Genomic DNA, 12307 nt, shown 5'->3' with positions numbered 1-12307 from the left:
CTCTTTGGTTTATTTTACTATGCCAAAGTTGAATTGTAAGATAATGGTTATCAGTCATGGACAGATCTGATCATTAAGTGGACCACTCAGATTGTCGCGAAAGGATACAGCTAGTTTGCTAACCCTAAACAATCTGAAGTATGCTAACCTAAAGAGTGAAGTAAACAGTTTTGTTTCATAGGCATCCAGAACTCTGCAAACAGATGTCAAAATATGCAGAGTTAGTGGGGCTCTATCATGTGTGATACAGTTCCTATGGCAACCCTGTAGTAATTTGATAATGATGAAAACCTGGGTCATATTGTAATATCCAGCAAGTTTGTGAAAATAATTTAGCCCAGCTGTATACTTCCTGATTGTCTTGGGTGACATATCCTTTTCGAAACAATAAGCCATAGATAAGAGTGATTTGTTGTTCTGGTATAGGCCAGCTATCTGAAAGATTGTATAATGGCCTAAAATTGTCAAATGCCCGAAAGGCATTATTATATGTTAGCCACGGATACATTTAAATCCCTAACAGAAGCAGCTGTCAAGCTTCAGATCAAAGATTTCCCAAAGAAAAGTTGGTATCCGGTGGGGCTGACGTCTGCGTCTGGAGTTCAGTGTTACACCCCTTTTCTTAAATTTGGCCGAAAAACGTCTTTAGTAGTGTTATATAGATGTAACAAGGATGTTACATGCATGTTATTTATGTTACGTGTATCTGAGAAGAGGTTCCTTTTTGTTGTCTAAATGTTATGCATGTTACACCCCATTTCTTAAATTTAGCCAAAATACGTCTCTAGTAGTGTTATATAGATGTAACAGGGATGTTACAAGGATGTTACATGGATGTTTCTTAATATGTTACATGTATCTGAGAAGAGGTTCCTTTTGTAGTCAAAATGTTACACATGTTACATTCCATTTATCAAATTTGGCCAAAATACATCTTTAGTAGTTATATACTAGATGTAACAAAGGTGTTACAAAGGTGTTACATGGATGTTACTTATGTTACATTACATGTGTCTGAGAAGAGGTTCCTTTTTGTTAGCCCACCATCATCAGATGGTGGGCTATTCAAATCACTCTGCGTCCGTGGTCTGTCTGTCCGTCATTCCGTCCGTCCGTTTGTTAACAATTTCTCGTTATCGCATCTCCTCAGAAACTACTGGGGGGATTTTGACCAAACTTTGTCAGAATGATGTATTGGTACCTTAGTTGTGTCCCCCTGAAAATCAGACAGGTTCAACAATTTTTGAGTGAGTTATGGCCCTTTGTTTACTTTTATAATTTACATAGATTTATATAGGGAAAAATTTTGAAAATCTTCTTGTCCAAAACCTCAGGGCCTAGGGCTTTGATATTTGGTATGAAGCATCATCTAGTGGTCCTCTACCAAGATGATTCAAATTATATCCCTTGGGTCAAATATGGTCCCGCCCCGGGGTCACATGTTTTATAAAGACTTATATAGGGAAAAACTTTGAAAAACCTCTTGTCAAAAACCAGAGGACCTAGGGCTTTGATATTTTGTATGTGACATCATCTAGTAGTCTTCTACTAAGGTTGTTCAAATTATCCCCCTAGGGTCAAATATGGCCCTGTCTCCACATGGTTTACATAGACTTATATAGGGAAAAACTTTGAAAATCTTCTTGTCCAAACCACAAAGCCTAGGACTTTGATATTTGTTATGTAGCATCATCTCGTGGTTCTCTACCAAGTTTGTTCAAATTATCCCCCTAGGGTGAAATATGGCCCCACCCCGGGGGACACATGGTTCATATAGACTGATATAGGGAAAAGCTTTTAAAATCTTCTTGTCAATAACCTACAACATTCAGATTTGGACCACATGTATAGTTTTGAGTGGCAAGATGAAGGTTGACATGAGTTGACCTTGATTTTGACCTAGTTACCTACTTTCACATTTCTGTAGCTACAGCCTTCAGATTTGGAGCACATGCATAGTTTTGTGCAGAGGAAAAAACTTTGACCTTGACATTGACCTAGTGACCTACTTTCACATTTTTGAAGGTACAGGCTTCAAATTTGGACCACATGCATAGTTTTGTGTTCCAAAATGAAATTTGACCTTGATTTTGACCTGGTGACCTACTTTCACATTTCTCAAGCTACAGCCTTCAAATTTGGACCACATGCATAGTTTTTTGTTCCGAAATGAAATTTGACCTTGATTTTAACCTAGTGACCTACTTTCACATTTCTCAAGCTACAGCCTTCAAATTTGGACTACATGCATAGTTTTGTGTACCGAAAAAAACTTTGACCTTGACATTGACCTAGTGACCTACTTTCACATTTTTGAAGGTACAGCCTTCAAATTTGGACCACATGCATTGTTTTGTGTTCCAAAATGAAATTTGACCTTGATTTTTACCTAGTGACCTACTTTCACATTTCTCAAGCTACAGCCTTCAAATTTGGACCACATGCATAGTGTTTTGTTCTGAAATGAAATTTGACCTTGATTTTAACCTAGTGACTTACTTTCACATTTCTCAAGCTACAGCCTTCAGATTTGGACTACATGCATAGTTTTGTGTACCGAAAAAAACTTTGACCTTGACATTGACCTAGTGACCTACTTTCACATTTTTGAAGGTACAGGCTTCAAATTTGGACCACATGCATAGTTTTGTGTACCGAAATAAACTTTGATCTTGAGATTGACCTACTGGCCTACTTTCACATTTCTCAAGCTACAGGCTTCAAATTTGGACCACATGCATATTTTTGTGTTCTGAATTGAAATTTGACATTGATTTTTATCTAGTACCTGCTTTCACGTTTCTCAAGCTGCAGCCTCCAGATTTGAAGCACATGCATAGTTTTGTATACCGAAATGAACTTTGACCTTGAAATTGATCTTATGACCTACTTTCACATTTCTCAAGCTACAGCATTGTCCACATGCATGGACCACATGCACAGTGATGTGTACTGAAATGAAATTTGACCTTGATTTTGACCTTGAGCTAGTCTTGAAATTTGGAACAATCAAAAATGGCTCAATGGTGGGCGCCAAGATCACTGTGATCTCTTGTAGTCAAAATGTTACGCATGTTACACCCCATTTCTTAAATTTGGCCAAAAAACGTCTTTAGTAGTGTTATATAGATGTAACAAGGATGTTACATGGATGTTACTTATGTTACGTGTGTCTGAGAAGAGGCAACTTTTCATAGTCAAAATGTTACACATGTTACACCCCTTTTCTTAAATTTGGCCGAATAACTTCTTTGGTAGTGTTTTATAGATGTTTGTTACAAGGATGTGACATGGATGCTACTTATGTTACGTGTGTCTGAAAAAGGCGTCTATTTGTAGTCAAAATGTTACGCATGTTATACCCCATTTCTTAAATTTGGCAAAAAATGTCTTTAGTAGTGTTATATAGATGTGACAAAGATGTTGCAGGAGTGTTACATGGATGTTACTTATGTTACGTTTGTTTAAGAATAGGTGTCTTTTTGTAGTCCATTTTTAAAATCAGTCAGAAGTGGGGCAGTAAAAGATATTTTATCATAATCTATATTCATGTTACTTAATGTTACATTATGATACTTGAAGTTATGCTTGTAACAAATGCAAAGTATGTCAAGAAATTTTGCCAATTTTGTGCTCTAGGTGAATTCTCCACCTGTTGCCCCCTTGGTGCATTGCACTGACACATATATGAAACATATAGTGAAGCAACTTGTGAACTTTATCACTATGTGTCTGAAGGTAAATGGAAGCATAAATTATAAATGTGTCCATCCATCTTTAGCTCACCTGAGCACCAAGTACTCAAGGTGAGCTTTTGTGATCGCCCTGTGTCCATTGTCGTCCGTCGTCCGTCAAACTGTCATCAACAATTTGACTGTAAAGACTCTAGAGGTCAAAATTTTGGCCCAATCTTAATGAAACTTGGTCATGATGTTACCCTCAATAAAATCTTGGACGAGTTTGATATTGGGTCATCTAGGATCAAAAGCTAGGCCACCAGGTCAAATCAAAGGAAAAGCTTGTTAACATTCTAGAGGTCACAATTTTGGCCTGATCTTAATGAAACTTTGTCAGAGTGTTACCCTCAATAAAATCTTGGACAAGTTTGATATTGGGTCATCTGGGGTCAGAAACAAGGTCACCAGGTCAAATCAGAAGAAAAGCTTGTTAACACTCTAGAGGCCACATTAATGACTTTATCTTTATGAAACTAGGTCAGAATGTTAGTCTTGATGATCTATAGGTCAAATTGAAATTTGGATCTGGTGGGGTCAGAAACTAGGTCACTTGGTCAAATCAAAGGAAAAACTTTTTAACACTCTAGAGGCCACATTTATGACTGTATCTTCTTGAAACTTAGTCAGAATGTTAATCTTGATCTTTAGGTCAGGTTCAAATCTGGGTCATGTGGGGTCAAAATCTAGGTCACCAGGTCAAATCAAAGAAAAAGCTATTTAACACTTGAGAGGCCACATTTATGACCATATCTTAATGAAACTTGGTCAGAATGTTAATCTTGATGATCTTTAGGTCAGTAGGTCAGGTGAGCAATTCAGGGCCTTCATGGCCCTCTTGTATAGATACAGTCTTGAAATTTGGATGTCATGTACAGTTTTGCACACCAGTCTTAAAACTGACTTTCAGTGACTGTGAATATGACCTACTGACCTACTTTCTGTTTTTGAAGCTTTAGCAAAGAAATTTGTTCAAGCACTCAGGTGAGTGATATAGGGCCATCATGACCCTCTTGTTTTTTTTAAGTTCTTCTCTTTGTTGTTCCAGCCCTTTGGGCTTCAGCAGTCGAGTATTTTAGATTTTGCTCCCATCCTCTGCTGTAACACTTCATGCGTATATATTGCCCCCGCTTGCAGGCCTCGACCTTAACTTTTTTTCAGCAGTTGCCAGCAGGTCCACCAACTGTTAAAATCTAGTAGACCTGCTCTGACTTTAGTGGACCTCCAATTCTATCTCATAAATTGTGATGTTGTAGACGTCATAACTTCATATGACTCAAAGAAACAGGACTTATTTCTAAAATAATTAAAAATGGAAGACTGTAGCAATCTGTTATCCCGAAAAATAATTATTTTGAAAAGTGTCCCAAAATATGGACACAATCATCATCCTCCCGTCCAGTGTTGAAAGAAAAAAAAAAAACATCAGCAATTATCGGTAATCATTCTGATGATAAACAAAGTAATTGGCATCGTTGTCATTATCAATTAACACCCCCTCAAAGAGCTAAAAGAAGTGTGTCGGTTATTGTGGCATCTGCAGTGGAGATCAAAGCGGTATAGTTTCCCCGAGATTGTCATTGCATTACGTCATGTTTTCGCACCATGTGACACATCACTGTCTGATCGTACTTTCTCGATTCCTTTAATTGTTGAGAAGAAATCAGTAAAAAGTTTTTTCTTTAATTTTTTAAAAGCGAATGTGCAATATCCCGAATAAACTGACATGTAAATGTGTCAGACCGTGAACGATGATAGTGGATGTTCTACCTCTGTGACCTATTTGCCCTCAAGAAATTTACATCATTGTTTGAGAAGAATATCTAACAAAGTGTTGTGTCAAAAAATATATGTACAAAGAATCATTTAAAACTTATTAAAAACCACAACGACATCATACTGCTTCATTTTAAAACCACATTTCTATTTACGCTCATGAGGTCACGTAACCTGTTCTGCCGTGCTAACAGAAATCTGTTTGCCAAACAATCGTTTTACTCCATGTATTTAAATTGCTGCCGCTTTTTCATTATTTAAGATTTTTTAATTTTGTTTTTTGTACTTTCTGGTCAAAAGTCTGAATTTTATTACCATAGTATGTACCATTTATTTACTTTAAAAAGGAAATAAATAATCAAGTTCGCGCTGTTTGAAATTTTACAAAACATTATACGAAAATTTGATCGTTTTTAAAGAATTTTGCCAACATTTCTGTCGATATCTTATTAAAATTGTTACAGAATTCAAACTGTATTAGTTCTCAAGCGGTGTTGAAAATCTGAAGCGATTATATAAAAAAATGAATGCACTACGCGCTTTTTTTTTGTGTCAAAAGTAACTGCGATGTAAATTAAGTATTACGATAGGGCGCACGTGCTTGTGGAATGGAAAATTACCAGCATGACGTTTTGATATTTTTACGATTCGCGGGTAAATTCCAGTCAATCCATGTAATTTTGCCTGATGTAATTACTCAATTTGGTAAAGTTACCACGTAAAAACCACTCGCCCGATCGGTGGAGTAGTCCATTCGTGCTATGCTGACTTTAACTCACCAATGCTTATAACGTAGAATGCCGTACTTGCAAAATCAACTTTCGTTTTGTGAATTTGCCGATATGGGTATGATTTTCCCCCCTATTTTTCACTTTTAGGGGTTTTAATTTATTTGCAGACCGTGACTGAAAATTGGTTGACCGTCGGTCTACCCAACTTTTGATAGTTAGTGGACCTGCCGATATTTTGGTTGCGTCGGTCCAACGGTCCACCGCTGAAGTCGAGGCCTGCGCTTGGCGAAGCTCTTGTTATGTGTTTTATTTGCAATGTTGAAATGCTTTTGTTTCATGCATCTTTTCAGCACATAGAAAAGTTCATCACAGACTGTCTATGGAAGGCCAACTTCCTGGGTCACAAAAGTATAGCCTTTCCTGTCATTGGTACTGGAAGGCTTGAGTACCCAGCTCACAGGATTGCTGATGCTTTGTTTAAGGGTGTGAAATCATTTGAGAAAGAATGTACTAGTGCAATGACCATTCAGCTTGTTAAAGTTGTTATATTTAAAGACAGTGAAGTGGTTAAAGTAAGTATAGAATAAAAATCTTTTGAATTTTTCATATCTGTTGGGCCAAAGTTGGGCACTATGTTTATCTATAAAACATGAAAAATGAAATGCTCATAAATTTTCCATCATGTTTTGTATGATTTGCAGCTGCATTACATCTTTATTTTATGACTTTCGAAGTAATACAATCTAATCAATAAAACATGACTTCTCGTTTAACTGCATTTATTATGTCTCCCACCACACAGTGGTGTGGGAGACATATTGATTTACTCCTGTCTGTGTGTCTGTCTGTGTGTCTGTATGTCTGTCACAAAGCTTGTCCGCACTCTAAGTCGAACATTTCTCATCCGATCTTCACCAAACTTAAACCATGAGACCTCTGGCAAGTGCGATAACTAGCCAAATCGGTCCAGGCATTTTGGAGTTACGGCCCTTGAATTACCAAAAGTCGGCCTTGGTCAGAATGTTACTCTCAATTAAATCTTGGATGAGTTATATATTGGGTCATCTGGGGTCAAAAACTAGGTCACCAGGTCAAATCAAAGGAAAAGCTTGTTAACACTCTAGAGGTAAAAATTTTTGCCCAATTTTAATGAAACTTGGTCAGAATGTTACTCACAGTTCAATCTTGGACCAATCAATTTTGGGTCATCTGGGGTCAAAAACTAGGTCACCAGGTCAAATCATAGGAAAAGCTTGTTAACACTCTAGAGGTCACAATTTTGGCCCAATCTTAATGAAACTTGGTCAGAATGTTACCCTCAATTAAATCTTGTACAAGTTTGATATTGGGTCATCTGGGGTCAAAAACTAGGTCACCAGGTCAAATCAAAGGAAAAGCTTGTTAACACTCTAGAGGTCACAATTTTGGCCCAATTTTAATGAAACTTGGTCAGAGTGTTACTCACAAGTCATTCTTGGACGAGTTCAATTTTGGGTCATCTGGGGTCAAAAACTAGGTTTCCAAGTCAAATCACAGGAAAAGCTTATTAACACTGTAGAGGCCACATTTATGACTATATCTTCATGAATCTTGGTCAGAATGTTAATCTTGATGGTCTCAAGGTCCAGTTTGAATCTGGGTCATGTAGGATCAAAAACTAGGTCACCATTTCAAATCAAAGGAAAAGCTAGTTAAAACTGTAGAGGCCACATTTATGACCATATCTTAATGAAACTTGGTCAGAATGTTAATCTTGATGATCTATAGGTCAAGTTTTAATCTGGGTTAGGTGAGGTCAAAAACTAGTTTACTAGGTCAAATCAAAGGAAAAGCTTGTTTACACTTCAGAGGCCACATTTATAAATTTATCTTCATGAAACTTAGTCAGAATGTTAATCTTGATTGTCTTTAGGTCAAGTTCGAATCTGGGTCATGTGGTATCAAAAACTAGGTCGCTGGATCAAATCAGAGGAAAAGATAGTTAACACTTCAGAGACAACATTTATGACCATAATCTTAATGAAACTTGGTCAGAATGTTAATCTTGATGATCTTTAGGTCAATAGGTCAGGTGAGCGATACAGGGCCTTCATGGCCCTCTTGTTACTCTTGTCTGCACTCTAGTCAAATATTTCTCATCCGATCTTTACCAAACATGAACAAAATGTGTTTGACCATGAAACCTCGGCCAAGTTTGATAACTAGCCAAATTGGTGCAGGCATTTTGGAGTTACGGCCCTTGAATTACCGAAAAATTGGCCTTTTTACTCTTGTCCGCTCTCTAAGTGGAACATTTCTCATCCGAACTTCACCAAACTTAAACAAAATGTGTTTGGCCATAAGACCTCAGCCAAGTTCGATAACTAGCCAAATCCGAATTATGGCCCTTGAATTACTGATTGGATCCACTCGTCCAGACCATCTAATTGGATCCACTCGTCTAAACCATCTAGAGAAACTAGACATTTTAATAGGGGCAGTTATAGGAGACATGCGCTTTTCTCAAAAGCATCTCTAGTTGCATTCTAATTTTTGAAACACTAAATTCTACATATATATATATATTTCAGATTATACATATCTATTGATAATGTTAAATAAGAAGTACATTCATTTAGATTGTGGCGGTTTTGGTTGCATATTACAAAATACATAAGTACACAAGGAGGTGTAACGAAACCTAAGTGTACATGGCCAACTACGGGACGAGCATGAAGCCCATGTGTTACATACATGTAGATTAACAAAGACTTTTTACTCCCAGGTTACAACATGACACTAAGAAATATCAAGGAAATGCACTCTTCTTTCTTCGAGCAAATCCTAGTTCACGTACAGAAAAATATGACCTGAAGTTTAATAGGTTTGAGGCCAACCAAGAATAATAAGATATAGACTGTCGGCCACATTACATACATATTTATGACTGATATGAGCCACCAACCGACTACCTATAAATTACAGTCAACCTGCCGCCATACTACAGGTTGGCATACTAGCACATAAGTAAAATGAACTACCCGGTTTAAACCAGAACTCCTAAATTCAACAGACCACCAGGTTGAAATTATTTAGTATACCGTATTTTACCTAAGTCTTGGGACAGCATAAAATAATTATTTTTTTCACTGTCCCAAGACTTATTTCCCGAAAAATAATTATTTTGAAAAGTGTCCCAAAAATATGGACACAATAATCGTCATCGGGTAACATCCCCCACCCACCCGTGTTGAAAACGAAAAAAACAAACAACGATTATCGGTAATTATTCTGTTGATAAACAAAGTAATTGGCCTTGTTTTCATCATCAATTAACACCCCCTCAAAGAGCTAAAAGAAGTGTGTTGGTATCATGACATTAGAAGTGGAGATCAAAGCGGTATAGTTTCCCCGAGATTTTCATGGCATTACGTCATGTTTTCGCGCCATGTTGCACACTGTTTGATCGTACCGCCTCAGTTCTTAAGTGCTGAGATCTAGTGTTGTAACAATTAATAAAAAAAAGCTTCTTTTTAATTTGTTAAAGCGAATGTGCAATATCCCGTATAAACTGACAGGTAAACGTTTCAAACTATAATAGCGGATATCTTACCTCTGTGACCTATTTGCCCTCAAGGAAATTACAAAATGGTTTGAGAAGAATATCTTATTATAAAGTGTTGTGTCAAAGAATACATGTACATGTACAAAGATTCATTCAAAACTTATTAGAAATACGCAACAACATCATTATTGTTTTTGTTTTTCAACCGCATTTTCTATTTACGTTCACGAGGTCACGTAACAGAAATCTGTTTGCCAAAAATCGTTTTACTTCATATTTTTAAATTGCTGCCGGCTTTTCATTATTTAAGATTTTTCTATTCTGTTTTTTGTACTTTTTGGTCAAAAGTCTGAATTTTATGCCCATAGTTTGTATCATTTATTTACTTTTAGAAAGAAATAAGTATTTAGGATCGCGCTGTTTGAAATTTTGCAAGTAATTTTATGAAAATTTGACCGTTTTTATAGGATTTTGCCAACATTTCTGTCGATACCTTTTTAAAATCATTATAGAATTCAAACTATATTACTTCTCAATGGGTGTTGAAAATCTGAAGCGATAAAATCAAAAAATGAATGCGTGACGCGTGTTTTTTGTATACGTGTCGATGAACAAAAGTAACGGCGTTGTAAGTTAGACATTACGATAGGTCGCACGTGCTCGTGGAATGGAAAATTACTGGCATGGGGTTTTGATATCTGTACGATTCGCGGGTAAATTCCAGTCAGTGGTAAATAAAAATAAATAAATAACGGAAAATGGACTTCCTGACTGCAGCAAAAAAAAAAAAAGAAAAAAAAAATACAACACTTAACTGGTATGGTAAAAAAACACTTTACTAGTAAAAACACGACACGAAAATGTTAAAAAAAATTGTCTTTGGTTCTTATAATTATTTTATATTTTGATCGATACAACACCATACAATGTATAATAATGGTATTTGGGTTACATCTTGAATCAGTACACAACCTTAGTCCCAACACTTAGGGACGAAAAATACGCTGAGAAAATACATGTCCAAAAATTTAGGGTCAAGAAAAATAATTATTTTTCCACATTTTAGGGGTGTCCCAAGATTTAGGGTGTCCCAAGACTTAGGTAAAATACGGTATATAGTTAACAGACCGCCAGTAACACTATCACTGTCAACCGATCATCGGGTTGCTAATTAATACAAACAACCGACCACCTGGTTGTTAATTAATACAATCAAACGACCACCGGGTTGTTATCAAATACCATCAACCGACCACCAGGTTGATAACTAATGCGGTCAACCGGCCACCGGGTTGACACACTTATCCTAAATCATCTTGGTATAGTAGCCCGAAATTGACGACCCATTTAGGTAAATTGCGATTAGGCCTCACCAAATTAAAAAGTTGTTCATCGGGTTTGGCGCTCCTATATTTTCAGAAACACCAAAAAAATATTTTTTTTAGCTCACCTGTCACAAAGTGACAAGGTGAGCTTTTGTGATCGCCCGTCGTCCGTCCGTCCGTGCGTGCGTCCGTCAGTACGTAAACTTTTGCTTGTGACCACTCTAGAGGTCACATTTTTCATGGGATCTTTATGAAAGTTGGTCAGAATGTTCATCTTGATGATATCTAGGTCAAGTTCGAAACTGGGTCACGTGCCTTCAAAAACTAGGTGAGTAGGTCTAAAAATAGAAAAACCTTGTGACCTCTCTAGAGGCCATATATTTCACTAGATCTTCATGAAAATTGGTCAGAATGTTCACCTTGATGATATCTAGGTCAAGTTCGAAAATGGGTCACGTGCCTTCAAAAACTAGGTCAGTAAGTCTAAAAATAGAAAAACCTTGTGACCTCTCTAGAGGCCATATATTTCAAAAGATCTTCATGAAAATTGGTCAGAACGTTCTTCTTGATGATATCTAGGTCAAGTTCGAAACTGGGTCACGTGCCTTCAAAAGCTAGGTCAGTAGGTCAAATAATAGAAAAACTTTGTGACCTCTCTAAAGGCCATACTTTTCATGGGATCTGTATGAAAATTGGCCTGAATGTTCATCTTGATGATATCTAGGTCAAGTTCGAAACAGGGTCATGTGCAGTCAAAAACTAGGTCAGTAGGTCTAAAAAAAGAAAAACCTTGTGACCTCTCTAGAGGCCATACTTGTGAATGGATCTCCATTAAAATTGGACAGAATGTTCACCTTGATGATATCTAGGTCAAGTTTGAAACTGGGTCACGTGCCTTAAAAAACTAGGTCAGTAGGTCCAATAATAAAAAAAACCTTGTGACCTCTCTAGAGGCCATACTTTTCATGGGATCTGTATGAAAGTTGGTCTGAATGTTCATCTTGATGATATCTAGGTCAAGTTTGAAACTGGGTCAACTGCGGTCAAAAACTAGGTCAGCAGGTCTAAAATTATTAAAATCTTTTGACCTCTCTAGAGCAATATTTTTCAATGGATCTTCATGAAAATTGATCTGAATGTTCACCTTGATGATATCTAGGTCATTTTCGAAACTGGGTCACGTGCGGTCCAAAACTA

General features: G+C 36.9%; 1 protein-coding gene across 1 annotated transcript in view; it reads left to right on the top strand.

The window, feature by feature from the left end:
* Positions 1-12307, top strand: part of LOC128554366 (protein mono-ADP-ribosyltransferase PARP14-like) — a gene marked incomplete at its 3' end in the record, with an annotated part of 56123 nt that overhangs the window by 3403 nt on the left and 40413 nt on the right. Inside the window, exon 3 of the mRNA XM_053535650.1 lies at positions 6592-6813. Coding sequence (XP_053391625.1) covers positions 6592-6813 — 222 coding nt within the window. The remainder of the gene's footprint in view (positions 1-6591; positions 6814-12307) is intronic.

Source organism: Mercenaria mercenaria, unplaced genomic scaffold (genome assembly GCF_021730395.1).
Source record: "Mercenaria mercenaria strain notata unplaced genomic scaffold, MADL_Memer_1 contig_4975, whole genome shotgun sequence".
Taxonomy (NCBI): Eukaryota; Metazoa; Mollusca; class Bivalvia; order Venerida; family Veneridae; genus Mercenaria; species Mercenaria mercenaria.
The sequence above is the reverse complement of the archived record's forward strand: the minus strand, read 5'-3'. Positions and strand labels throughout refer to the sequence as shown.